General features: G+C 45.1%; 1 protein-coding gene across 3 annotated transcripts in view; it reads left to right on the forward strand.

The window, feature by feature from the left end:
* Nucleotides 1–215: 215 nt before the first annotated feature.
* Lypd1 (LY6/PLAUR domain containing 1) overlaps nucleotides 216–27,396 on the forward strand; it is a 45,425-nt gene continuing 18,244 nt past the window's right edge. Inside the window, exons 1-4 of one of the 3 annotated variants that reach the window (XM_040738965.1) lie at nucleotides 216–318; nucleotides 658–1,031; nucleotides 1,230–1,541; nucleotides 2,884–3,021. In XM_040738965.1, coding sequence (XP_040594899.1) covers nucleotides 662–1,031; nucleotides 1,230–1,541; nucleotides 2,884–3,021 — 820 coding nt within the window. In that variant the 5' untranslated portion in view covers nucleotides 216–318; nucleotides 658–661. Of the gene's footprint in view, nucleotides 319–518; nucleotides 1,032–1,060; nucleotides 1,542–2,883; nucleotides 3,022–27,396 lie in introns of those variants that run through there. The other 2 variants (XM_040738964.1, XM_040738966.1) reach the window with 2 other exon arrangements.

Below are 27,396 nucleotides of genomic sequence, written 5' to 3' on the forward strand. Positions count from 1 at the left end.
TATGGACCGATCTCTGCAGAGGAATTACAAGAAAGTCATTTATGCCTCTTCCAGACCTGCTCTGCTGGCAGGGTGGGGAAATAAATGATCATAGCCTAGCCTGAGAGCACTTCCCCTCGGGAGGCACCGCAGGAGAGGGGTGACGCTTAGCCACTGGTTTCCACTGAGGCTCCCAAATCCGGGGTGGGGGTGGAAACGCGCGGGGCTGGGGGCGGGGGCACTAAGAGCTTCGGTTGCCAGCTCTTTGCACAGCACACCCTTCTGCAAATCTCCACCAGGAAGGAAAAATAGCACCGCGGTGTCCCGGGAATATGCAAGGTGGGTCGCTTGGAATTGTCTGAAAGGGGGGTGGCGGAAGAGGGAGGCAGTCGATGAACAAGTCCTAGGCGTGCAGAGCTCTGTAAGGAGTGCATACTCAGCTGGTGGCTTGGGGGAGCTGGCAGCCCCATTTGCTTTTCAGTGAAAGACAGCACAGACCCCAGTGTCCACTCACCAGGGTAGCTTATTTTCTGGGCTAGGCGACCAGTGCTGTGTCAATGCATCCTCCAGCGGTGAGAGGATGGTCTGGCCAAGCAAGCCACCTGCGGTAGGGTCACCATCGCACTCGCAGGCTTTCTGCCAGAAGACCAGGGTGACCTATGTTGTGGGTTTCTCCAGGAAGATGCGCTGCTGCACCGGACACCCCAGGGAACTTGCGACTGTGCAACTTTTCCAGGTGCACGGAAATTCCTCTTCACCCTATCCCAGACAGTCACTCAGAGGGTGGCGGGTGATAGAAGACCCCGGAAAGGGTGGGCGAGACCCAATTGCAGGACTACTAGTTAGCACTGGGAGGGAACAGAACACCTGGAAGGGAAGGCTCGCCCAGTGTGCCCAGGCCCACCCAGCCAAGCCCTCCGATCTCCGAGTTCTCATAAGACAGGTCCAGTCCGGGTGGCACCTGCTGCGCCCTAGTCGCCTCTGTATTCCTAACCTCTGTAAAGGACTGCTCCCGACCGCTACAGACGCTCTTTTCCGAGGAACTAGAGGAGGTAGGCTAAAAGGGTGGCAGAAGGGGGTGGGGACAGTAGAGAGATAGTCCCAGCCTTCCCCGCCCTCCACCCCCGCCACAACTCAGCAGCCGTCACGTGGTACCCGGAGTGGGAGGGGTGGGGGCAGAAGAGGCGAGAGTTTTTTGGGTGCTCCGGATCGCCAGTAGTTCTTCAAGCCTCAGCAGCCAACTCCTCCAGAGGCGCTGCGCTCCGCCCCAGGGAGCGCGAAGCCGAGGAGCCTGGGACCAGCCTCTGGGAGTCCCGGGCGCGGGCGATGCGGGCGCCGCGGGCGACACCTGCGGCTCCTCTCGGTGGCAGCCGTCGCCTGGGCGGCAGCAGCAGCGCAAGCCTCGGCAGCTACAGTCGCTGCGGCCCGGACAGCCTCCGCTGCTGTCGCCTCCTCTGCAGTCGCGGTCTCTGATGCTCCTGCCCGCTCCCGGTCCTGCCGATCCGGGAGGATGTGGGTTCTCGGCATCGCAGCAACTTTTTGCGGATTGTTCTGGCTTCCAGGTAAGAAGATGAAGAGGCCAGCAGCCTGGCCAGACACGCTCATGCCATCTCGCCGAGCGTCCCTGCTTTACCCCCAGTGCGCCCAGCTGGGGTCCACGCTGCTCTGGGGCTACCCAGTGGGAGTTTGGTGCTGGAAACTGAGACCCAGAGGCGCCAGACTGGGACGCTCTCCAAGTCCCGCGCTGCAGGAGAGCAGCAGATTGGCGCGACTCTAGGCTGCAGCTGCTTGGGGTACACAGTCGGGGTTGCAGAGCTGGGTGTAGGGAGGGTCTTTGGGCCGGGAGAGAGGAATAGGGGCTACAAACCTCCAACCTCACTCAAGTTACCAAGTGTTTGTGACCACCCAAGGGAGCAACAACGCGGGCAGGTGAGCGACACACCGGACAACCTGCGGCTGGGGGCGGGGGACGGCTCTCCCAGGCTGAGTTATCTGTGCTTTGAGTACGATCCGTGGGGTGCTAGAAAGGGGACTTTGAGGGCTGGCATGGAGTCCAAAGAGAAGCTCCCAGATCCGAGGAGAGCAACCGGGAAGATACGGTAAGGCTGAACCTACTAGTCCCTGATCATAGACTCTCAGCTATCAGAGTTTGTTTTTTGTTCCCCCACCTCCCCAACAGCCATGTTCTTTTTTTAAGCGGGGAGGGTGTGGAGAGACCAGGTCTAAAGGGGCTGTAGTGTAGCGGTCTCTGGGAGGGCGCCGCGCACAAACACACCACACACCACGTACTCTCCAACCCTCGGCAGCTGCCTCCCTCACTGATCACAAGAGAGGACGCTGAACCAGCTGGAGGACTTGAGGCTCTGGACACTTAGCGTCCATCGCCTCCTCCCAGGTTGCAGGGTGGTCGCAAGGAAGCCTCAGAGCCCCCAGAGAACGAATGCTGACTTCCATGATTAAATAAATAAAACTGAAAAGGCGCCAGTGAATGTAATTATGAATGGTGCCAAAATAGTAATTAACCAATTTGTAACCAATTAGCAATTAGACTCAGACAGGAGATGAAGCTTGTACCCAGCTACTTTGATCTAGGGTTTAAACTCTCGCCCTTGCCTTTCCAACGACTTGCAGAAAGGCCTGGGGGTGGGTGTTATCGGAGCTGTTTGTGTGTAGAGGAGGAATTTGGGGTTCTCTGACAGGGCTTTATCCTTCTAGACCCTGGGAATTGGTGCCGCCGCCCCCTGCCGGCTTCAGGCACTGCCAACCCTACTGAAGATTCGGATGCAGAGGCCAAAAGCTCTTGTTGTGCCGGGCTGTACACAGCGATACTCGCCAGCCAGGCTGTGCTCTAAGCAAGCCAGATCTTAAGTAGAGCTTCTGAACCCATCCTCATCTGTCCCGCAGGGCTAGCGCTGCAAATTCAGTGCTACCAGTGTGAAGAATTCCAGCTGAACAACGACTGCTCATCCCCCGAGTTCATCGTAAATTGCACCGTGAACGTTCAAGACATGTGTCAGAAAGAAGTGATGGAGCAAAGTGCGGGTAAGCTGGGTCCCTGTTCCCCCTCCAACCGCGGTCTAGGACTGGAGATGGAGGGTGTTAAATTACAGCAAAAGACACTGACTGATTTAACATACATGCGTGCATGAAGCATGCACACATGTACTTACACACACACTGAGGGAGGGAGGAGAGAGAGAGAGAGAGAGAGAGAGAGAGAGAGAGAGAGAGAGAGAGAGAGAGAGAGAGAGAGAGAGAGAGAGAGAGACTTTTTTACTGTTCTGGCAAAACAAAGAGTTGGAAGTTACTTTAACCTCATTAGAGTTAATTATTAGGCCCTCTCCCCAAGGGACTCTGGAGGGGAAGGCTGGAGGAATCATTGTAAATCAGCTTGCTTTCTTCTTTTATTTCCCCTTTACTCCTTTCACCTTCCTGATCAGCGTGGTGAATATATATATATATATATATATATATATATATATATATATATATATGGATAACTGGTCCCAGCTCGAACAGCTAGACAGTAGCCTGTGAGCGATGTCAGCCTGAAATATGAAGCTACTTGAAGTTCCCAGAGGTCAGAACTTGAAAAATGTGTTTTGTCATAGCGCCACACCATATTTCTTTGAAGAACACTATAGGATCTTTATTTAATTTTAGAACTAATGCATCAAATTCCAGGCACAAATTGCTAAGATCTTTCACGGGAAGGATTGCAACCCCGCCCCCTGCAGCCGATGCCCCCAGCAGCCTACTAGCTATTGGCTATCTGAGCAAAAAAGCCTGGACGCTATGTGTTATGCTGCTGAAGAAGGGAGTTAGATGAAACAGACTTCACTCTAGCTAATAAGTCTTTTGAGAGGTAGAATCCCACCCACCCTCGAGTTAGAATTAAAAACTCACCCCAAAATGGAACCAGGGCTTGTAGAAAATAAATGAACCTACTGCTTTGATTCCAAGGTCAAGTTGAAACTTCACCGTTCAAAGGCTGTTGAAAAGAAGGGAAGTGCCATCTTGGGATAAATGACACTGAGTGAGCCTTGTTCCTTTTTAGTCCAACTAGATGCTCACAGAGCTCCTTGGAGTGATTGGAACAATTGATTCACCTAACTCTCTGGCAAAACAGTGCAGGCAATCTAGCATTGAAGACTGTACCTTGGCAAAGCAGTTTCCTCAGGGGTAGGATGTGAAGGTATCTTGTTAACATCTTGGTTGCTTAGGGAGCATATCTGCCAGCTCTCCATAACACTGGGCTATGATGTGAGGGTGTGTGTGTGTGTGTGTGTGTGTGTGATGTGTTTGCTTGTGTATGTGTGTGTGGTAATCATGTATATGTGCATAGACATTCACATGTGTTGGCGCATGAGTACATGTAGTTACATACACACTTTTTTTGGCATGTTATGTGTATGTGGTATTCACACCTATGTAGATATATATTGGCATGCGTGGACACAAGAGCTTGATATCCTTGTCTTCCTTGTGCTCCATCTTATATATTGAGGCAGAGTCTTTTACTTGAACCCAGAGCTCACCAATTCTAACAAGACAACTTGTTCCAAAGGTCCCAGATCTCTGTCTCCAAGAGCTGGGGTTACAAGCAGGCAACCCAGTTGCCCTGCTGACATTTACATGTGTGCTTGGGATCTGAACTTTAGTCTGCTGAGCCATTTCCTGAAGCCCTTTGTGTATGTCTTCATAGGCTGTTCTTTGTAGTGCATTATTGGCTTGAGTGTGGGTCCTTTGTACTAAAATCGCTCTTGTGGGAAGTCTAAGATACAACCACTCTCAAGAATAATGTACCCCCTGCCCCCCCCAAAAAACATGCATTATTTTAGCATCTGGTATTCCTGCTATTAAAAACAGTAGGACAACACAAAAAAATTAATGATGATTCTGCAGCTAAGATAGATGGGAATTAATTTTTATGAGTGATTTTCTTTGCACTGTGTTTTACCTGAGCCAAACATTTCTTGCTCTTCGTGTATCTGAAGCCCTCTTCCATGAAATATGTTTGAGGCAGACATGATGGGAGGTGTTAGCATGGTTAAGAACTTCCTCAGAATCCTCAAGGCCATTGCTTACTGGGGCTTGTGCTTCACAAACTGGTACTTCTGAGAAACACCCCGGTCCCTGTATACCTCTGAGATGACAGTCACACACTCCCATCCAAGTGCTAGTGTTCATCTTGCTTCTTCCTCTTCTGCAAACCATACTATAGAAAAGCAGGATGCACCCTATAACTTCCGTATTACCCACAGAATGTTTTCAGTTCGTCCTGAAGGAAGTCCCTGGTTTAGGCTGCTTGTTTTCTAGTGACACAGTCAAGTTGCTTCTTGTCTCCAAACAAGGTGTCAGTGACCACAGGGTATAGGACATAGGCCAGAGGTCTAAATGTGAAGATAAATGAAGCTCAAAGCAGTGTGTGTGTGTATGTGTGTGTGTGTGTGTGTGTGTGTTTCTGAGAGTGTGTGTGGCATATATGTGTGTGTGTACTCTATAGGCGTGTGTTTCCTATGGATATACACACAGTCATGCAGGAGCAAGTGGTAGCCAGGAAGACATCCACCTTTATCACCCTCCACTTTTTCCCTTAAGACAAGGTTTCTCACTGATTGTGGAGCTACTCCGGCAACCAGCAAGCCTTAGTGGTTCTCTTGTCTCATTCCCCCATAGCCGTGGGGTTGTTGGCATACATGGCCACACCTAACTTTTTTTGATTTTTTAAACATGGATGGTGGGATCTGAACTCAGGTCTTGATGTTTATGCAGCAAGCACTCTTGCTCACTAATCTCCAGCATTCCCAGTGTTCCCAGCTTTAGTAAAGACACAGCAACACTTAATGAATCCGACGGGAAAACCAGTTATGGGGAGATCTTAGTTTTTGCTCATTTGTTTCCTGTTGCTGTAACAGAGTAGACCGACAAAAGAAACTTAAGGTGGACTTTGTATTTAACTCACAGTTCAAGGCACCATCCAGTCTGTCATAGTCACAGCAGCAAGAGCTTGAGGGAACTGGTCGTATCACACACACCCAGGAACAGAGTAATGCATGCTCTAGTGTTCACTGTCCTTCTCCATTACGACAGTCCAGGAACAGTCAGGGATGCTTAATGACTACTGTGAGTCTTGCCATGTAAAGTAACATGCAGGCAACCCCCCACAGCCATACCCAGAGGCCCTGTCTGCTGGATGATTCTAGATTCTGTCAAGTTGACACTAACCATTACAGGGATGCATACTGGTTGTAAATAAATGCAAGGCATTCTGAGCAGGAATTCCTCGGAAGCCTGGCAAATGTGGTTATTGTTTCCGTTGGTGGTAGTTGTTTACTTTTTATTTACTTAGTTTTTCCCTCAATAGAAAGCAATGTTTTGGGACTGATATCTTGAAGGCATTCCATATTAAATTTCATGTAATTGTTATAGACCAGTCAGTTCGATTCTTTTTTCTTTATTCTTTTGCCAACAAGGATCGAGAGCAACTTTGGTTGCTAAGTGACCACAATATAATAAAACCGTGGCAGCATGGGCTAACTTTCATTGTATGTACTGTGTATCTGGCTCATCCCTTAGCACTAGCCTGTGGTGTCTCCTGAAATGTGAGACTCTTCATTATGTGAGATCTCTTCATAATGACTGAACTTCAACCAGCTGGCCTGTGATTCTATTGCTTTGTCAACTTCAACCTCCAGAAAGCTAGCAGCGCCTGGTAAGTGGTCCCATTAGGAATCAAAATCCGAATTGTTTCAGGACGTAGACGGAGGTGAGACTCTTGGTGCAGCAGAGCTGAAAAGGCCCAGGAATTCTATCCTAAGAGCATGTAATGTAGGTGTTTTCCTGAAGTTCCTTTGAACTTTACCTGACCGTCCCTTCCCCTTGAAGATGCTCTTCTGTGTGTGTCTGTGTGGCCATGGGTCATTTCTAAGCTCTTGGAGAGACTCTGGCATGCCCCATGTTGAGCTACTGATTTGAACTACCCTTTCTATCTTATAAAGAAACAAATGAAGATCTTTACAAAGTTATGTGCCCGGCCCTAGTCCACCAGTCCATTGTCACTATATGGCCCTTCACAAGTTCTTCCTCCCTGGCCAAACGCATTTGCTGTGATGCCACCAGCCAGCCTCTGACAGAGGGAAATATGACACCACATACCCCCACGGGCAAAATTCTAAGGACTGAGGGATTATTTTTTTATGTCTGTCAAGTTCATCTGGCAGGCCAAGTGGATAGACCACAAAGTGGATATTGAAAGAATCAGAAAGTTTGAGTATCGAGTGGACTGGCATTTTTCAACAGCTGTAGAAATACCAAGGCTTTAAACAGACTAATGAACTAACCTAACTTGACATTAAACAGTAATGAAAGACAGTCTCCTTGCCTGCTCCATCCCCCAATACCAGCAATATATTATGCCCAGGCCTTCAGTTTTCTTCTCTGACTTAGGTCTGCAAAGCCAGCTCCTAGGAATTTTGAGGAAGGTAATTTAATTTCCATGGAGGTATACTTAAAATTAACCTTTGCCTGTCATCTAGAGAGGTGCTTCTATTAGGATCTGAGGTTATCTCTGGGTGCTCTCTACCCCTTGATCATTTCTGGAATAATAAAGTGTGGGTTACAGGGAAGAGAAGTTTCCTTGTCCTTCCTAATTGATGGTTAAATGTTTGCATGACTAATGACTCCCCTACCAGCTCTGCTCTTCATGGGCTGGTGTTTCTATGTGGCGTCCTTGAGAATCACATTTGTTTTGCTTATTTATCATGGCATTCCATAAAAATATTTCAAATATTGATTTTCATTTCAGAAGAGGGGCCTCCCCCCAACCTTCCAGTATGAATTTTTAAACCAGGATATAAAGAATACGAATTTGCATTTGTTTGACAGTGCAATCTTGTAATTAGAGTTTTTCCTCTTGACTAGATACAGTGAAAGGGGCATAATTTAATTTTTATAGACTAGCCAATTTCTGCCCTTCCTAAAATATAGCTCTGTCAGTGAGCAAAGTGTTACAGGTTCTCCTAAACCTTATTTAAAAGTTAAATGCAGTATATTGAGAGAAAGTTCATGGTCTGAATCGGTAACCTGATCGATCGCCTCACCCATCCTTGCAATATGCATTAATCTATTTGTCTGTTTTGCAATACGAGAGTTACTGATTTACATGCCATCTTGCATCTCCATTATGGCTGGATAAGGAATGGCTGTTTTCCTTTTGGATTAGTTAGTTGCTCATTAAGTTAGACAAGGATGGCTTCAGGCTTTGGCTAGGTTCGTTTCATGTCTTATTTTCTCATGAGCTAAATGAGGGATAGCAACAGAGGGATGGATGGACATCTGCTCCTGGTAAAGACAAAGGTAGCTGCTTGAGAAAACCAATGTTTTTTCAAGTCTGGCTGTGCTTAATTTTACCAGGTTTTACCTTGTTTGTCCTAGTGGGCTTGTCAGAAAGGAAGCCTACTCTGCTTATGAATTTTATATCACAGTATGGATGTTCATCGATTTGTTGGCTTTTAAAGCTATACACAGGAGGGAACTGGGGAGATGGCTCAGTGGGTAAGAACACTGGTCACGTCAGCATGAGAACCTGAGTTCAGATCCCGACAGCCAAGTAAAAAGCAGGGCATTGTGGTGCAAGACTTAAATCCCAGCACTTGGGAGGCAGAGACAGGTGGATCTCTGAGTTGTGGGACAACCTGGCCTGAATAATGAGTTCCAGGACAGCCAAGGCTGCCTAGTGAGCCCCTGTGTCAAAACAGAGAAACAAAAGCCTGATGTGACCACACTTCCTGTAACTCTAGCACTAAAGAGTAGAGACAGATCTAAGATCTCAGTCACAAGCCAGCTTACCTGAAATATGACATCCAGATTCAGTAAGAGACACTGTTGCTAGGAAATAAGGCAGAATTAAGTAGAGGACACCCAAGGGCCTCTTCTGATTTTCATTCACATGCACACAGACACATGTCCCCACATATATTCACACATGCATGCATAAATATATGTACCATACACACACAAATATTTATACATACAAAATGATACATATGCACGCAAACACCACACAGAATGGCATATGTATGTGCACTTACTATTTTGTCATTCCCTGTGTTTCTTATGATAATCCGTAGCCATAATTCTTGTTTGTGTGCATGTGAATTCATGTTCCTGTGCTCACATGTTTCTGTGGGTACATGTATGCACAGCTCTTGTGTGAAGACTAAAAAATAACCTCGGGTATAGTTCCTCAGGCACTTTCTATCTTTTGTTTGAAATGGAGTCCTTCATTGGCCTGGTACTTTAATAAATTTGCTCCCCGTGCTGGCAATCAAGCTTCCAGGGATCAGCCTGTTTCTACCTCCCGTCTTGCCATCACTTGTGTGTGTGTGTGTGTGTGTGTGTGTGTGTGTGTACACCAATGCACCACAGTGTTCCTGTGGAGATCACAGTTAGCTCACAGAAATCAGTTCTCTGCTTCCACCATGTGGATTCTGGAGTGATCCAGTTGAGGCAGTAAGGCTTGGCAATAAGCTCCTCCCACTGCTAACCCATCCCTTAGCGATCCCGCGTCGTCCTTCCTCTTCCTCAGGGGTTCCTGTGGTCTCTTTTTCGACAACCCCTGGAAGTTCTCTTCTCTTACCTGTAACCTCAGTTTGAATCAGTCAGATGGATCACAGAGAATACAAATTAACTGGAAGACAAAACGTTTATAATCTACTCTAGGACCCGGGAGACAGCTCAGTGTGGAAAGACACTTGCTCCCAAGTCTGGCTATCTGGATTTGATCCCTGGAGTCTATGTGGTGGAAGGAACAAACTGCAAGTTCCTCTGCACACAAACATCCAAGAGGAGGAAATACAATAAAATATTTTTAATCACCATAATTTAATGTTCACCAAGAAAACAATTAAGTGAAAGGAAAAATGTTAAAATAAAAATGACTCCCAGGCTCTGACAATAGCTCAGCTGATAATGTCCCTGCCACATAAGCATGAACATGGGGACCTGAGTTCAATTCCCAGATCCTATGATTGAAACAAGCAAAAAACAAAAATGGAAACATTCCTGATATGCTTGGTGTCAAGCTTTTCTAATTCTGGTGTGTGGGGGTAATAGAGGTGGATACTCTGGGGCTTGCTGGTCAGCCTCATCTGTGTGGAAGGCAAGTCCCAGGCCAGTGAGAGACCCTCTCTCAATAAACAACGTAGAAAACGCCCAAAGAATGACAGTCTGGGCTGTTATATGACCCTTATACACACAAGGGGGTGGATTCCAACATCAAATGTTCACACATAGATATTCACATATACGAATACCTGGCTTACTAAGAAGTCTTCCAAGTCAACCTGAGTAAAGTTATGAACTACAAAGTAAGGGAGTCTGTGCTAGTAACATTGATACCCTGCCCCTTTTCCTCCTGGGATGCTAAATAAACCACCTATCTCTTTGGGGCAAGACGTTTTGCCAATCAACTTGCCCACTGCGCTCTCCCAATCTCTATCCATCTTGATAATGCAGTAGGCAAATCTGGCTTCTGGGGAGGATTGGCGGGACACTTATCACAGGCCTTTGGTCCCTTGGACTCTCCAGTAAGTGGAGCACTTGTTTATGTTAAGTTTCCAGCTGAACAGGCAGCCGGGGCTGACCTCCCATCTTAGCAGATGAAAGGCCTGAAGATTGATCCTGCTCTCCCCATCACGCTAATTCCTCCCACCGCAGTTGCATGAAAGCTTCCATCATTGATGGTTTTCTTAATGAGTTTAAACACGGAGGCTTCAAAGCTAGCCCCCGTTTCCCAAGTGGAAAGGAGATGAAGTATGAAAACAAAACACACCGCTGCCTTTGAAGTGTGGAAGGGATATCGGCTTCCATTACGTATTCCCCCAAAAGACCAAATCTGCATCCTCTTGGGTTGTGTATCCCTCCTTCCTTTCCTAGATCCATTCTTCCTTCATTTAAAAAAACTGACTTAGGTTATAGTTCCCAAGCCAGGTAAAGGCTTCTTAGTCCAGTATGCAAGAGGGAACATCCTTAATTCCTCCTTCTGTGCTTGTCCTAGTATGACTTCTGTTGCTGCAATAAAAAGCCCTGACCAAGAACAGTTTTGGAAAGGAAGGGTCTACCCAGCTTAAAGTTCCAGGTCCCAGTCCAACACTGAGGGGACATTGAGGCAGAGACTCAGCTCAGCTGCTTACACCCACTGCCTCGAACAGAGCAATGAAGCCTATTGACTCACTGCTCCTACTCATCCCAGATTAGTGCCACCCACTATCCAGGGTGGTTTTCCCTACTTCTGTCAGGACAGTCACCCACAGACAAGCTGACGGATATAGCTCCTCAGTCGTGACTCTTTTATTGGGTGACTCTAGATTGTGGCACGTTGACATTTAAAACTGACCAGCACAGTGCTCGCCTGATGAAACAGCCTCGGTTCCATTAATTGAGAGAGTGTCACACCCCAGACTTTTCATGCTTGAGAAGTGTGTGCTAGGAGCAGAGCTTCTTCCCCTAAAAAACACAAAGACAGGCTGCCTGCATTCTTCGCTAAGACAGTAGGAGAATGAAGCCTGTGCTAACAGAAAACTCATAACTAAATAGGTCTTTAAAAATGGGTTGGGGGGGTAGTTCAGTTGGCATACTACTTAAGTACTACACACAGGATTCTGGTTTCCATTCCCAGTACCACATAAAATCAGTGTGATCGGGCATGTCTGTAATTCAAGCTCTTAGGAGGTAGAGGTAGGGAGATCAGAAGGTCAAGAGCATCCTCAGCTACATGAAATTCTATCTCAAAAATGGATGAATTAAATAAAATCTAAAAAGAGTCCATGTCTGAGGCTCCCTGGCCTAGCTGTAGACACTGTCCATGCTCCCATGGAAAGAATGGCCCAGGAGTCTTATTTCAACTTACTTTTCCTGATGAGGGTACTTGAATTGAATTGAGTGTTTAATTCCTGACAATAATGTCCCAGGAATTAGTCTGCAAGGCTCACGGTGACTTTATATTGACATAATATTGGGGAATCTTACACCCAAGGAGGTTAGGTAGGCAACTTGATCTAGACTGTACTGGGGTGAGGAACAGAATCCTCATCCTTCTCCCAGGGCTTCCCAATCACTATGGTAACCTTCTTTGTGTTGCCTTTTCCTTTCTTCCCCCCCCTGCTTTTATTTGTTTGTTTGTTTATTGGGTGTGTGTGTGTGTGTGTGTGTGTGTGTGTGTGTGTGTGTGTGTAGGCCAGAGGTGTGTCACTGGGTGTGACTTTCTCTCCTGCTTTCTATTTGAGACAGGACTTCTCACTGAACATGGAGCTCACAGATTCTAAGATGGCTGGCTAGTGAGCCCTAGAGATCCTCCTATGTCAGTCACAGCACCAGTGCTAGAATTATAGGTACCTAATGCTCTGCTTCTCTCCTTATGTAGGTGCTGGGGATCAGAAGTCAAATCCCCATGTTTCTGTGACAAACACTTGATACTCCGAGCTATCTCAACAGCTCTCCTTTTATAATTTTAAGAACAATGCTTAAAAATTTTGTTATCTAACCATATGTTAACTTTTGAGAGAACAACTTTTGAGAGTTATCACGCTCCTTCCGCCATCTTGGAGATTGAACTCAAGACATCAGACTTGTTGGCAAGTGCCTTTACCCACCTATCTCACCAATCTCTTAAGAACAGATTTATTAGTATAGAATTCACGTATCACAAGGTTCACTGTTTTAAACTTTTTATACCCATTACCAGCCATCCTACCTTCCCTCTCCTCCAGCCCTGGAAATCACTAATTCATCTCCTGTTATATATTTGTCTATTCTGGACATTATGTGAAAGTGAAATCATGCAGCCATGGCCTTTTGTGACCAGTTGATGTTTTACGGTGGTAAATGAGTACTGCTTCAGTGGCTAACTCCTGATGACACATTTTTTCCTTCTTGCAAGTGTATGCATGTGGAGAGGCATCTAGAAATATCCAGGTTACAGAGTATAGCAGAACATGGAGGGGCTGGTAAGCATTAGAACCCCACTGACCAATAAAGCAAAGCCCTGCACCAAACTTGTCCAGTGAGGTGTGAGAGGAGGAAGGCATGTACCTTAACTGTGTACTCTGTACAGAATACTAAGCTATCCAGCCATTAGATACTCATCTGCTTGTTCTTTAGAACATACTGAATTCCTTTAGGCTAAAACAAGAATCCCCGGGGACATAAGTAGGCGGTTATTGATTTCTGAAGCCTTTGTCTGGGATAAGGTCTTGTGACATCACCTTAAAGCCAGAACCCTCAGAGGTAGGACTTTCCAAGAACAGGACAACATTAGCCTGTTTGGCCCACCCCTTCCCTTGAACAGATGAGTTGACTGTGACCTTGAGATGCTGCTTTTTGGACTGGCTGGAGCATCCTGACACATTACCTTCCTCCCCTGACAAAGCTGCAGGGAAGAAAGAGCACATGAAGAGAATCCTGGGGAAAGATTTCAGCCAGAAACCAGACAAATGTGTCATTTCCAATGAATACCTGCTCAAGTGTAGCCTTTTCCCCCGAAGCCAAACCTGATTATAGCTTCGAAGGCCAGCCTGCTTATCCCTTGAATGTCATTTATTCTCTAGAAGATGAAGCCTTGTTCTTTCCTGCCATGGAGTTTCCATTGTAGTTGTGACTTTGTTTCAGAGGAAAGGGAGGAATTACTGGTAGGAGATGAGACAATCGCTTCCTTTGCTAACGCCCAGGGGGTTCACATTCATAAGTAGGAGCCTCAAATCTGGGACAAGCCCTGGAAACATTTAGTTGGTAGAACATTGATTTAGCATGACTGAAATTCTGGGTTCAATCTCCTGAACGTAAACCTACAAGGCATGTTGGTGTAATCCCAGTTTCCAAGTAGTGGAGGCTGGGGGTTCAGAAGTTCAAGGTCATCCTTGACTACATAGCAACTTTGAGACCAGCCTGGGCTAAAGGAGACCTTTCCTAAAACAAACAAGTAACACGGAAAATAGGATGAGCTAGCCTGGGGACAAGCCAAAGAAATCTGGTATGTGTCATTAATTCTTTCTAGATGAGGTAAACTTTGGGCTGCGGCGACACTGTAATTCATAAGCTATTTTCTTCAGTCAGAACTTCAGGCTGTGCATGTTCTCTCATTAATAAATCGCTTGCAACACTCTGGTTGCCGCCAAGACTATAAAGCCAAGCAGGACATGGACCAAATTTAGTGCTGAAGATAAGGTGAAGCCATTGAAAGTTTGTAATAAATTGCCTTCTTTTAAAAAAGAGGATGCGTTAGAATCAAGTGGTGATGGCTCAAGCCATTGATTTCAAAAGGTTTACGACTTTGCCAGCCCTGAGCCTGATCCCCATGTGGAAGTGATAAAGAGGTGTATTATTTTAAGGAAGTTGTGATGCTTGGTCCAATGCGTTTCATTTCTCACTGGACATGGACAATAGGTTTTTATGTTTTTCTATTTCTTGGACTTGTTCTCGACTGGAGACAGTGCCAGGGGCGGGTGGCTCCAGGCAAAGCTCTCAAATGGCCATGGTGGGAGCACGCTGCACGTGGGATGAATATGAACGCATTTAGCCGTCCAGGCTGCCCTCCATGGTGGCTCGTTCAGAGGGCATTAGTGGAAGCAGGTGTATGAGGCTGAGCAGTGGCGTTTATGCACCCTTAATGCTTATGTAAGGCAGAGAGAAACACTTGGGTCTTAGGTAGCAAGAAAGACAGTTCAGAAGTGGTGAGAAGACTAATTTTGCAATGGGTAAAGACACCCAGGCTGTGCGTGTGATGGTATCTCAGCTACAGAACAAGCAGGGGAGTCTCCAGAGTTTTATATCTTTAGAGGGCAAGGCAGTTAGTGGGCAGAGCTGCAGCCCAGACAGATGAATTGTCTAAGTTTCTCTGAAAGGCATTCAGCTTGTCACTTGCAATTGGGAAAGAAAGACAGATTAAAGAAGTCCAAAGCAACCCTTTAGTGTAAGAGTGGGTTAAAGTGGAGGTGTCGAAGGGACCCCACAAACTGGAGTCTGCACCAAAGTCTGCCAGGGGTCTGGTTCACCTACACCGTTTCCAAAGCGTTCCTACTAATTGATGTTGGCGTGGGTGATGTCAAGTGCTGGACAGAAGAACCTACCAATCAGTTTATTTTTGTCAATTACTCACCAAGCCGTACCAAATCCTTTCAGGGTTTTAAGTAATATTTTCCTAATGAAATTGAAAGATAGACCATTCGTGATTCTCTCTACACAGGTGCTTAAAAGAATCCATTATATTCCCCTCTGTCTCTGTCTCTTCCCCCCCTCTCCATTCTCTATCCCTTCTCATGTCTCCTCATGTCTCCTCTCTCTCCTGTACACTCTCTCCTTTCTGCCTTCTGTATCTCCCCTCCCTCCCTCCCTCCCACACTCGCTCCTTCCTTCCCTCCCTCCTTCCAACTATCTGTCTTATCTGTCTCTCTGTCTCTCCATCTCTCTCTCTGTCTCTCTGTCTCTCTCTCTCTCACACACACATACATACACACACACACACAACATGGATTTTTTGACACCAAATAAATAGTCACAGAATCAAGTTTATTGAAGCAAACTAGTTGTATGGTAAAATAATAGATACTATAGTAGTCATGAAAGATTTTTTTAGCATAAGAATACAGTCTGAAGACATATTGAATATATCCTTTTTGCTTTTTGGTAAATTTGAAGCAGCTGACATACACCTGGTTGTAAGAGTTGTTTTTTTAAGACATCCCTCTGAAATGTTGCCCAACCCCCAATCTTCTAATGTGGCATTCAGCTTTTAAGGCTGACTTGGCTTGGCTTAATAGGAATGTTCTCAAGAAACACACATACAGCATGCAGGTAACTTGGTAGTCAAGGTAGCTGGAGGTCCAGACCACCACTATCTAATCACATCCCCTCGAACTCTGTTGTACTGAGAACACCAGCTGTGGTCATGGACTCCCTAGAAAAGAAAGAAAATCTCACATTAAGTATAGCCGCCTCCAAGGATTCACCTTCACCTCACCCAGTTCTCTTTCATATAGGAGATACAAGTTCAAAAGGCTGAAGATATATTGTTAATAAAACACAAGCCATGCAGACTTGCTGCTCATGGATAGACTTGTAAACCACTTGATTTGGATAAATTCCACTACAGGAGAAAAAAAAGAACATAGTCATTGCACTACTGTCTGTTTTTCCCTATGCTAGTGTGTGTGTGTGTGTGTGTGTCTGTGTGTCTGTGTGTGTGTCTGTGTGTCCACAAACATGAATGTGATTGCCAGAGACTGAAGTTGGGTATCGTCCTCAATCATTCTCCTTATTTTTAGACAGACAGGTTTTCTCACTGAACCTGGAACTTTCTCTTTGAATTAGAGTGGCTGGCCAGCAAACCCTAAGGATCTCCTGTCTCTGTATTCCCAGTGCTAGGATTATCGGTGCCTATCACTTTGCCTGCTTATTTTTTTTATGTGGATTTTGACAGATTCAACTTGGGTTCTTACCCTGGACAAGCCTACCCTTATTTCACCAGCCTCTTATTAATCTGCCCAGTTGCTTAAATCCTTGCACTTTCTATCATTAATATAATCATGCTGGCTATTCATAAATCTAAGGCCAGTCTCAGCCAAGCCCCAGGCAGGTTGGGCTATATTAGCACTTCAGCATCAGAGGCATTTAAGGCATCTGGTTTGTTCCTGTGAACAGTCAAAACAGCTATTGCTGCTGCCGAAGGGACTCTGCTCTTCCAGCCTGAACTGAACATTGCTTGTCCTATCTCTTAAGGATGCTTTAGGCAGTAACAGTGACTTGAGTGGGAAAAACACTTAGCATTCACCTAAGGAGACACAGGTCATTAGTGGGTGGTCTTGAGACACTGCCCCAGGCCAGTTACTCCTCTAAAGACTCAGGCTTTCTGTGTTTCCCTGATCACTTCCCAGGCAATCTGGTATTTATCTTCAGGCTGTTGCGTCTTTTGGCATAGTCATGAAATTCTAGTTAAAAGAATGCAATAACACCAAGAGGCATTTGTTACCTTTACTAGGTTTTCTTTTTTTCATTTTTGCTTTTTAAAATTATTTGTTTTTATGTGTGTATGCATGTATGTCTGTGTAAATGAATGTCATGTGTGTGTAGGAGGCCAGTAAGGGTCAACTGTCTGTCTACTGCCTTCATCTTTTGAAAAATTAATATGCAAGACCAGAAAAACTGGAGCAAGTGCTTCCAGGGATCCCCAGAAAGAGGCCCATATGGTTTCTTTGTTTGAAGAGAAACCACCATTTTGCTTAAATGGAACATTGAAAAGCAGCTAGAGATCCTTCATCTTGGTCATTTTTCATATTTGGGAAACAAAGCAAGTTATCCTTATCACAAGATTGACAGGACATTCCAGGAATTGGATTCATAGATTTCTAAGGATAAAAGTCTAACTAAGGGGCTGGATTATGGTTCAACAGTCAAAGCACCTGCCATATATGCATGATATGAACATCAGAGTTTGGATTCCTGGAAGTCACAGAAAATGTGGATAGAAGGTTATAGAATTCCAGCCTCAGAAAGCAGAGACAGGGGATCCTCACTTCAAGTCAGCTAGCAAGACTTGCCATACTGAAGAGCTGTGGGTTTGGCTGAGATTCGTGTCTCCATGATTAAGGGGAAGAGTGACTGATGAAGATTCTTCATATCAAATGTGGTCCTCCACATCCACAGGCACACACACATTTGATACTATACATGAAAAAATACATATACATACACATGCACACCACATGTGCACCCAGAAAGTAGAAAAAGAGAAAGTCAAGCTTAAGGTTTGAATATGAGTATACTTTCTGCAGGAGAGAATACCCAGTTTCTAGTGTTGAATATAAGTCTGAAAGTACTTAGATGTTCTTGGTTGGTTCCACAGGGAGCCATTATCCCACCAAGGACTTTCTTCTCCTTCCATTTTGGTAGACTCAGATAAAGGAAAGTGCTTAGGAACTTTGGGCTTCCTGCAATCTTTTTACTGTTTGAGAACAGCAATCAGGAGCATCACGGTTCAGAATGCAAGAGTCCAAGTCCATAAGTCCCTGAGGGACCTTGTTATAGCCCATCTCATGGTGCTGAGGAGATGGTTTGGTGGAAAAGGCACTTGTCTTGCAAGTGCGAGGACCTCAGAACCCATGTAAAGCAGGACTCCATATGTAATTCCAGTGGTCTAATGGGATGGGAGGCGGAGACAGGATGCTACTCATAAGCTCTTGGGTCAGCTTGCCTGGCATCCACAGCAGTGAGCAAGAGACCCTGTCTTCAACAAGGTGGAAGGTAAAGACTGACAGCAGAGTTTGTTCTTCGACCTTCGTGTGTGCTTGATTTCACACATTATGTGCACATTCGCATGCATGCACACGCGCGCACGCACACACACACACACACATACACACACACACAATTGTTTAAAGTTACAAAACAAATCTATACCCTCAGTCCTCCCAACAAGCTGGAGAACAAAAATACCAGGAGGAAAAATACCCACAAATTCCTGCAAGGAACCTCCTTTGCTCAGAAAGTTTTTACAGCACAGAGAAATCCAAAGCAAATGGAAAACTGGAGGAAACTAATAAATGACCTCACACACCATGGGCTGGCTGCTTGCTGTCATCAGGGCCTCTATGGGAACAGCACAGGTAACAGAGAGCAAGAGAGGTGGCTCAGCTCACAAAGCACCCATCTTGAAAGCAGAAGCACTTGAGTTCAAATCTTCAGAACCTACGTAAGGCAGCCAGACATGGTGACACGTAATTCCCGGCACCAGGGAGGCAGAAACAAGAAGGTCCCTAGAGCTCACTGACTAGTCAATCTAGCTTAGTTGGAAGCCTCCAGGTCAATGAGCAACCCTGTCCCAAAGGAGATAAATGGCGTGCTTGAGGATACAGGCAAGGATGTCTTTCAGCTTCTATAAACAGGCACACCTGTGTACGCAAGTGCTTACACAGACACACACACAACACAAGCATACATACACATTAAATTTTGTGAAAAGGCAATCTGACCCTTTTGTGGAATGAGCTAACCCATCCCAGTCACATAGTCACATTGGCTCGTGTCGATTTTGTTGTTGTAACAGTCTGGACTTTTAGTGGTCTTTACAACCGCTTCACATTATCCGAGTTCCACCTGCCTAGACAGGGGTGGGCGGACGCCATCACTCTGAAGGTGCAGGCAGAGTTCTCAAACAGCTTGTTAGCATTCTCCCATTCTTCCCAAGGCATCTGCAGCTCAGACAGAGGGGATTTCTTTGGCCTCTCAGTTATTCACAAGCAGGATAAGACAAAAGTGCTTAAGAGCTGGTATACAGAATTGCCCATGAACAAACACATTTCTAGGCCGTTTCTCTTTATTCAGGGGAACCAGAGACCATCACGGCAGTGATGAGGCTTTTTCTTCCAGAGTTGTTTCCATTATGATGCAGAGGGTGTCAAAAATCCTTACATGGTGTTCTTTAAAAGAGAAAAAGAATAATACATGCTCGGGAATGGATTGAAGATCTTTGTTCTTGCTGTTGCTTCCAAGGCTCCGAGAAAACACATATAGTTCATTCCAATTACCCGTCTCCACACATTTTTCTTGAAGGAGCTGTTCCTGGTCCTGCATAGAATATTTATTGTGATATAATCATAACTATGGTGCTGTAAGTGTTGGTTATTTTTCAAGTAGAGAAAGATTAGTCTCACCCTCAGACAGGCGTTCACAGACAGGCGGTTTACCGCAGAATTTAGGCTTTAAATTAAATTGCAAAGGGAGTGAAGAAGCATGGACTACCTAAGGACTCTGCCTAAGCATTTCCCATCATTGCATTGGCAGAAAGAGCTGAGACAAAGTCAGCCTCTGGGAGAAGAGAAATGTGTGGAGACCTATACCTGAGAAGAGCACAAGTTCCCCCTCTTCACTCCTTCTAACATCCCGCCCCATTCCTCCCTCCGAGTGTGTGCGCGAGTTGTGTGTGTTTGCATGTGTGAGTACTTGCACGTGTAGAAGCCACTACCTTCGATATCATTCCTCAGGTTCCAGTCACCTTGGGGTTTTTTGATACCAAGGTTTATTCCATTGACTTAGACCAATTTGTCTAGCTGGCTGGTCAGCAAGGCCCAGAGATCTGCTTGTCACACCTTCCCAGCACTGGAAATTTTAAGCATGCACCACCAAGCCCAGCTTTTATACATGGGTGCTGGGGGATTAAACTCAAGTCTGCTTGCTTTGCCTACTGAGCTATATCTCCGCAGCCCAGAGAAGTATGCTTGCATGTAGTTGGCGATTTTTTTTTTTACTCTTTGACTCTTTTGACTCTTGGGGAACCCGCCACTCAGCTCCCAAATAAATCACACACGTGGAGACTTATTCTTACTTATAAATGACCGGCCTTAGCTTGGCTTAATTCTAGCGAGTTTTTCTTAAATTATCCTGTCTACCTGTTGCCTCTAGGATTCTGTCTTTCTCTATTTCTGTATACGTTTCTGTAATTCTTACCCCATTGCTTGCTGTGTAGCTGGGCAGCTGGCCTCTCCCACTTCTTGACCCTCTGTCTCTCTTGCCATTTATTCTCTCTGCCTGCCACTCCCACCTATCCTTTCTCCTACCTCCACTATTGGTCATTCAGCTCTTTATTAGACCATCAGGTGTTTTAGACAAAGAATCACAGCTTCACAGACAAATGCAGCACATCATTGCATCAATAAACAAATGTTCCACAGCATAAACAAATGCAACACGTCTTAAAGTCATGTTCTACAACACTTGTAGCATGTGGTTTTTGATGGAACTGTGCTCCCCTCTTTTTGGATGACCCAAAGACATATCTTTTGAGGTAGGGGGCTAAAGAACTTACAGTCCCAATATAGATGAAAGATGTCCAACATATCTAGCAAAAACAGCACTAAATTATTGTGTATATGAGTCTCCAAGTCCAAAGGATATTTGGAATGGAAGATAAGTTTTGATAATGTTTGTCAATCACCTAGAGAACCAGTTGTGACTGTAGAAGTCATTCCAGGGATGTCGTAGAATCTAATGGACTCTAAAGAGTGCCCAGTTGTCGGCCTCCTTCTCACCCAAGTTCAGAAATAATTGAGAGTTAAAGGAACAAGATGGCTGGAACCAAAACCATCTCTTGTTTTAGAAGAACTGGGATGGAAGGAATAGCTTTGCAGTGAGCATGAGATGTGCTTTCAAATTAGCATCTTCCAACAAGCTGACTTCCCTGATCGCAGACAGGGGGAGTTTCTTGACAGAGGTAGAGTGTAGATGCCCTGTTTTTTGCAAGTGACTGACTCCCAAGAAAGGAGGCATATGGGAAGAAAAGCACATGTGCAGTATGTTCTTCCCAGATATGCCAATGTTACATGTCACTCCATCTCTGCTGAAGAATAAAATGTAGGATGCTAAGAGTTACAGACACAGAGTTTCCTTCATCTGGAAGGAAACATGGAGAGTGTGGCAGGAATGATCCCCCAGGTGTAATTGTAATAGTCCCAGCAGCACACATTCTAGAAGCCCCATAGCCTTCTGAGGTTGTACATTAGGAGTGTGAGTGACTGTCACCTACTCTCTCTCTCTCTCGTCTCTCTGTCTGTGTCTGTGTCTCTCTGTGTCTCTGTCTCTGTGTCTCTGTCTCTGTGTCTCTCTCTCTGTCTCTCTCTCTGTCTCTCTCTGTCTCTCTCTCTCTCTCCAATGTAGAAAATGTAGAAGTGTGTTTGACACAGTCTCTCTCACCCATGTCAATGACTTTAAAGACATTTTTTGCCAGGCTTCTGCTAATGTAAGTCACTTACATAAGAGTTCAATGATTTCTGTGGCCGATATGGACTGTCAACTTGACATGATCTAGACTCATCTAGGAGACAAGCCTCTGGGGCATACCTCTGGGGGAGTTTCTAAGCTCAGTTCACTGAAGTGAGAAGATATACTCTAAATGCAGGTGATACTAGCCCAGGGTTTATGGTCTTGGTGTGACTAACCAGGAGAAACTAGCATTCACCTCTCCTTGCTTATGTTCTGTGGGTACAGTGTGAGCAGCTGCCTCACGTCCCTGCTTCCTTGACTTCCGCACACAATGGACTGTGCCCTCAAACTGTGAGTTCAAATAAATCCTTCCATGAGTTGCTTTTGTAAGGTGTTTTGTCACAGCAGTAAGCAAAGTAAATAACAAAATGATTAAAATTAAGAAATGGCCATGCAGTGCTGGTGCATGCCTTCAATCCCAGCTCTCAGGAGGCAGAGGCAGGCAAATCTCTGCAAGTTCAAGGCCAGCTTGGTCTACAGAGAGAGTTCTAGGACAGGCTCCAAAGCTACATAGAGAAACCCTGTCTTGAAAAACAAAACAAAAAACCATGTTGGCTAGTTGATAATGAGGGGACTAAGCTTCTCATGCAGGATCCCCATTTGCTGCTTTTTTCCATTCTAGGGTCCTGCACTGCCTTTCTTTGCCATGTCTCCTTCCTTTTGTCTGACCTCTAACAGCTCTTCATCCTTCCCTTGTCTTTACTGATCTTGATTCTCTGAAGAAGTGATCGGGTTACTGTTCACTGCCAAACACGTCGTCTTTGTCTATTACCTAACTAAGACTGGTATGATGTTTTCCACTTTTGATAGAAACACTCAGAAGGACTGTTCCCTCCTGTCCCCCCATCAAAGGGAGCATGTTTGTCAATATGTCTTATTATTGATGATATTAACTTAGACTGCTTAACTCAAGTGCAACCTGCTGGGGTGTCTGCATTGCGAGGTTTTTATTTTCTACCTGCAATTAAATAGTTTGAGATTTTATTTGTATTTTTGTTTATGTGTATGTGTATGCATGTGTGTGTGTGTGTGTGTGAGTGAGTGTGAGTGTGTGCATGTGTCTGTCTGTCTGTCTGTTTACACACACCCTTGGAGACTAGAAGACATCAGATCCCCTAGAGCAAGAGTTACAAGTGGTTTGTAAGCTACCTAAATTCTGATCCCTTGCAAGAACAGCAAGTGCTTTTGTCCACCTACCTATCTCTCTAGCTGCTGTTGAGGGAGATCATTTGAAGCCATACAAATAGCCCTTTTCTCCTCAGACTTGACTGAATAATCTTGATGTTAATTACTACTATAGTTCTTTACTCTTCGCGTCTGTTTTTCTCAATCCTTCTGTATCTCTCTCTCTGTGTGGTTTGCATATGTGTGTGTGTTTGTGAAGTGTCTGTACATATTCATGTGAGTGTGTATGCATATGTGTATACATATGGGGAGGCTGGAGGTCAATGTCAGCTGTATTTCTTGATCATCCCCCACTCTATGAAACAGAGTCTCTCACTGAAACTGGAGCTCATCCATTAGCCTTGACTGATTGGCCAGTAAGGTCCAGGATCCTCTTGTCTCTATATTATCAGATCCAGAATTTCAGACAATTTTTTAACCTGGGGATCCAACCTCTTCTCCTGCTTGTGTGGCAGACACTTTACTGACCAAACTCTTTCCCTGGTCCCTCCTTTTACATGTATTGATTGGAATTTTTCCTTGAGGAAGAGATGAGCCCTGTCCTCCAAATATTTACATTTTCAATTATTTGTTTATATTGGGACAAACTTGTGGGACTTTACTATCTGCTAAAGGCTGTAATCCCAAAGAACTGTCATTTATTTTCTTGTTCATGTTGCCCTAGTTTTGTGCACCCACTGGAAGGTTGGTTCCTATGGCCTTTCAATAGACTCCATAATGCCTTACCACCCTGGGTTTCGAACACACCCTTGTTATGGAGGACAAGATATTCCAGGTTCATGTTAAATTTTCTCTCCCTAGGCCCATCATACTTCTCCTTGTGAACTGTTTCTATTTAAATAAAAACTAGCAGATAACCCTCAAGAAAAGGAAGCAGCTGCTTCTGGGGCAGCAGGTGAAAGCTCTCACCACCAAGTTTGACAACCCAAGTTTTCTCAGTTCTCCCTCTAGAGATGGAGAGGTAGGGGCTAAATAGGATGTATCAAATCTTCTAGAAGCCCTAACACTTGATGAGAGAAGGCCATGAAAGACTCTGTTCCTCTGGCTTATGGAGAGAGTGGTATATCAATGCCTCTGAGCACTTCTAGGAATTCTTTCTAGGTTATTTTCACTGATTTAAAAAAAAACTCTTAACAGGCTGGGAATCTGGTCACTGCATAAGAGCACTTATTGTGCAGCCATGAGGACCCAGGCTGTGTGAGAAACCAGAAACAATTCCAGCACCCGCATAAAAAAAAAACTGGGTGTTGGGAGGCACAACTCAGACAAGGCAGAGACAGGGGGATTGCTGGGCCTTGCTGGTCCCCAGCCTAGCTGAAAAGCATTGAGGACCAGGTTCTGTGACAAACTCCATCTCCAGGAAATAAAGCATAAAGTGATAGAGCAGAACACACTATGTCCTCCTTTGGCCCCTCTACATGTGTATGAATATTCACACACATCTTACACACAAGCACACACATACACCACACACACACACATACACACAGACACACAATTTTAGTTCCTTATCAAAACTTTCACTGCTTGCTTTATGACCAATATTGTTGCCCATTGGCCTTACCAGAAACTTCAAATGGATGGTTGATCCTTTACAGGTGTTATCAGAGAGAGAAAGAACTGATACAACCAAGACAGCTTTCTTCGTAAGTGACTGTAGTAGTTACCTTCCTCCCTAGCTGCTCTGACAAAATACCAGGCTAAAGCAACCTAGAGAACGAGTTTATCTTGACTCAGATTTCACGGGTACAGTCAGTCCATCACGGCAGGGGTGTGCAGCAACTGCTCATGTTGCATGCATGGCCAGGAAGCAGAGAGAGGTGAAGGATGGTGCTCAACTTGTTTCCCCCTTTTTATTCAACCCAGGACTCTAGCTTATGGGGTGGTGCTGCCCACAGTTACCATCATAATTAATCTCAATTAATTAGATCTTCCCACCTAAATTACCCTAATCTAGATAGTCTCTCATAGACAGACCCAGAGACTTAACTATCATAGTGACATAATAATTAAACTCCAAGATTATCTCTTGAGCAGTATAGATTCATTTGAAAATAATGCTCCCTGAAAGAAAAGAAACCATTGATTCTCTTCTTCCCATTGTCAAGAGCATTTTAAGATGACTCAGAAAATCACAAATTCATTAAAAAAATAATATCTAAAAAAAATTCCAGAGGAGGATATAGTTACCACATCAACTCTTATGACGTACCTTTAAAGACTCCCTTGCTTCCTGGAAGACAACACCAGAGCTTAACACCCTGGAGACAGCGCAGTTAAATGAGAATGGTTGGTCTGGGTGTTGGCTCCATCAATAGAGTACTTACCTGGCATGCAGAAAGCCCCAGGTTTCATCCCTAGAGCCACATAGACAGGCCATGGTGGCAAAGGCCTGTAATCCCAGATCTCAGGAGGTGGAGGCAGGAAAGTTGAGAGTTCAAGGTTAATCTTGGCTGCACAGTGAGTTTGAGATTGACATAGTAGACATGAGACTCTGCCTCAAAACACGAGGTTGTTATAGGAAACAAGGCATGTTGAAGCTGTCCTTCAGCCTTTGTGCTGAAATGATGTGGCTTCTGGCTTGTGATGGAGATGCCAAAAGAAGGACCATGAAAGGAGGTCAAACTAGGATGAGATAGTTGCACTGATGTAAAACTTCCAGTCGAGGACCCACTAAGATTTTCCTGCAGAATTTTGGCTTTAAATAGAACAGTGCTGACATGTGAGTTTACATTCATCCTGCACACACTGGGAACAGCCTGCAGGGGTCTGCTATAACTTTGCCTGTCTTTTCCTTCTCGGTCTTCTGTAGCTCCTGTTCCTTCTCCTGTGGATTCTGAGCCAACAGCAGGCTTTGAATTTGTTCTGAAGAGCAGGCTCTCTGTTGAACTGGTTCAGACAGAAAACATTTAAAAGTACGTCCAGAAGATTCTATAGTCATGTTAGACTAACCAAGCCCTTTGACAGAATAGCCCTTGAGTAGACACATGAGGACTCTAGGGAGACCTTTTGGATATTTATTCTAAAGAAAATGCCTCAGACTGTTGGTGGTGTTTCTCACAAAGCTGTGGAAGAGAGACTTGGTAGAAGCAATAGGTTTGAAAGGTGATAAGAATTTGACAGAACAGAACAGACATGTGTAGACCACAGTTGCCAGACCAAATTCCACTCTATCTGATGTGGGTTATTTGTGTCCTGCATACTGAAATCACAGTCACTCTCTCTGTTATGGACAGAGTCTGTGTCCTCCTTTAAATTCACATGTCACACAATCTTGGTCTTGAGTGTGGTAACATTTAGAAAGCAGGCCTTCACAAAGTAAGTGCCATAGGAATCAGGAGAATGGCACACTGGTTCAATGGGATTACTGCCCTATGAAAGAGACACACACAGAGAAAAGACCACATGAGAACACCAAGTCAACGTGACTCACTTAAGCTCAGATGAGACAGCCTTCAAGAGGAAATAATTCCTCAGTATCTTGATCTTGAAGTGCTAGCCTCCCAACCAGGGCATAAATTTTTGCTGTGTAAGCCACAGACTGTGAGTTTTTGTTATGAGAGTCCAAGCAGATTGATGCAGCTTGTTTGTGTTACTAAGCTTCTGTCACAGGACACCAAGCCCAGTCATTCACAAATGGTGTATGGCTGGCAGCTTCTGTGGTCCAGTATCAGAACTACATAGCTGTGACAGACTTTTTTTTACTACCAATGCCTTCTCAGAAAAGTGTGCCAGCTCCTGAAATAGGCAGGGTAGATGTGATTAAGCCAGTAAGACATTAAAGGGGCAAGGAGAAGAAAATGCCATCTATTTCTGATTTATTTCTACTACTGGGATTTGAAAAGCCCTGACAAAAAGCAACTTAGGGAGAAAGGGTTCATTTCAGCTCACCGTTCTGTGTTATGCTGCATTCTGTGGGGGCATCACAGGATATGAACTTGAGACCTCTGGTCACATCACATCCGCAGGTAAGCGCCGAGGGATGGATGTACCCATGCTTGCTAGATTGTGTCCAGCTCTACTCTTCTCCATTTTCACACAGTTCAGGATTCCCCTACCTAAGGAATGATGACCCCCACGGACATGCCGCAAGGCAGCCTAATCCAGATAATCCTTCATTAAGACTCTTTACATGTGATTCTGGGCTGTGTATTTTATTAAAGCTGCCCATCACGTGATCTTAGTGGGCAATGGTCCAAATGAACATTGACCCAGTCGCCTGCATGGGTGGCCCATTCTCCTGGCTACTTCCCCTTTGAGAAGATGATGCAGATTAACAGTTGCAACAGCAACAACAATTGAAGTCATGACAAAGGGCAGCAAGGAACTGATGGTGACATGGAAGACAGCCTGGGAAAATCAAGAACGAGGCAATTGTGTGGCCCTCACTCCATGGCTGAGACTCCCCTACATGTCAGTAAGAAG

This window comes from Mesocricetus auratus, unplaced genomic scaffold, assembly GCF_017639785.1.
Source record: "Mesocricetus auratus isolate SY011 unplaced genomic scaffold, BCM_Maur_2.0 Super-Scaffold_100676, whole genome shotgun sequence".
Taxonomy (NCBI): Eukaryota; Metazoa; Chordata; class Mammalia; order Rodentia; family Cricetidae; genus Mesocricetus; species Mesocricetus auratus.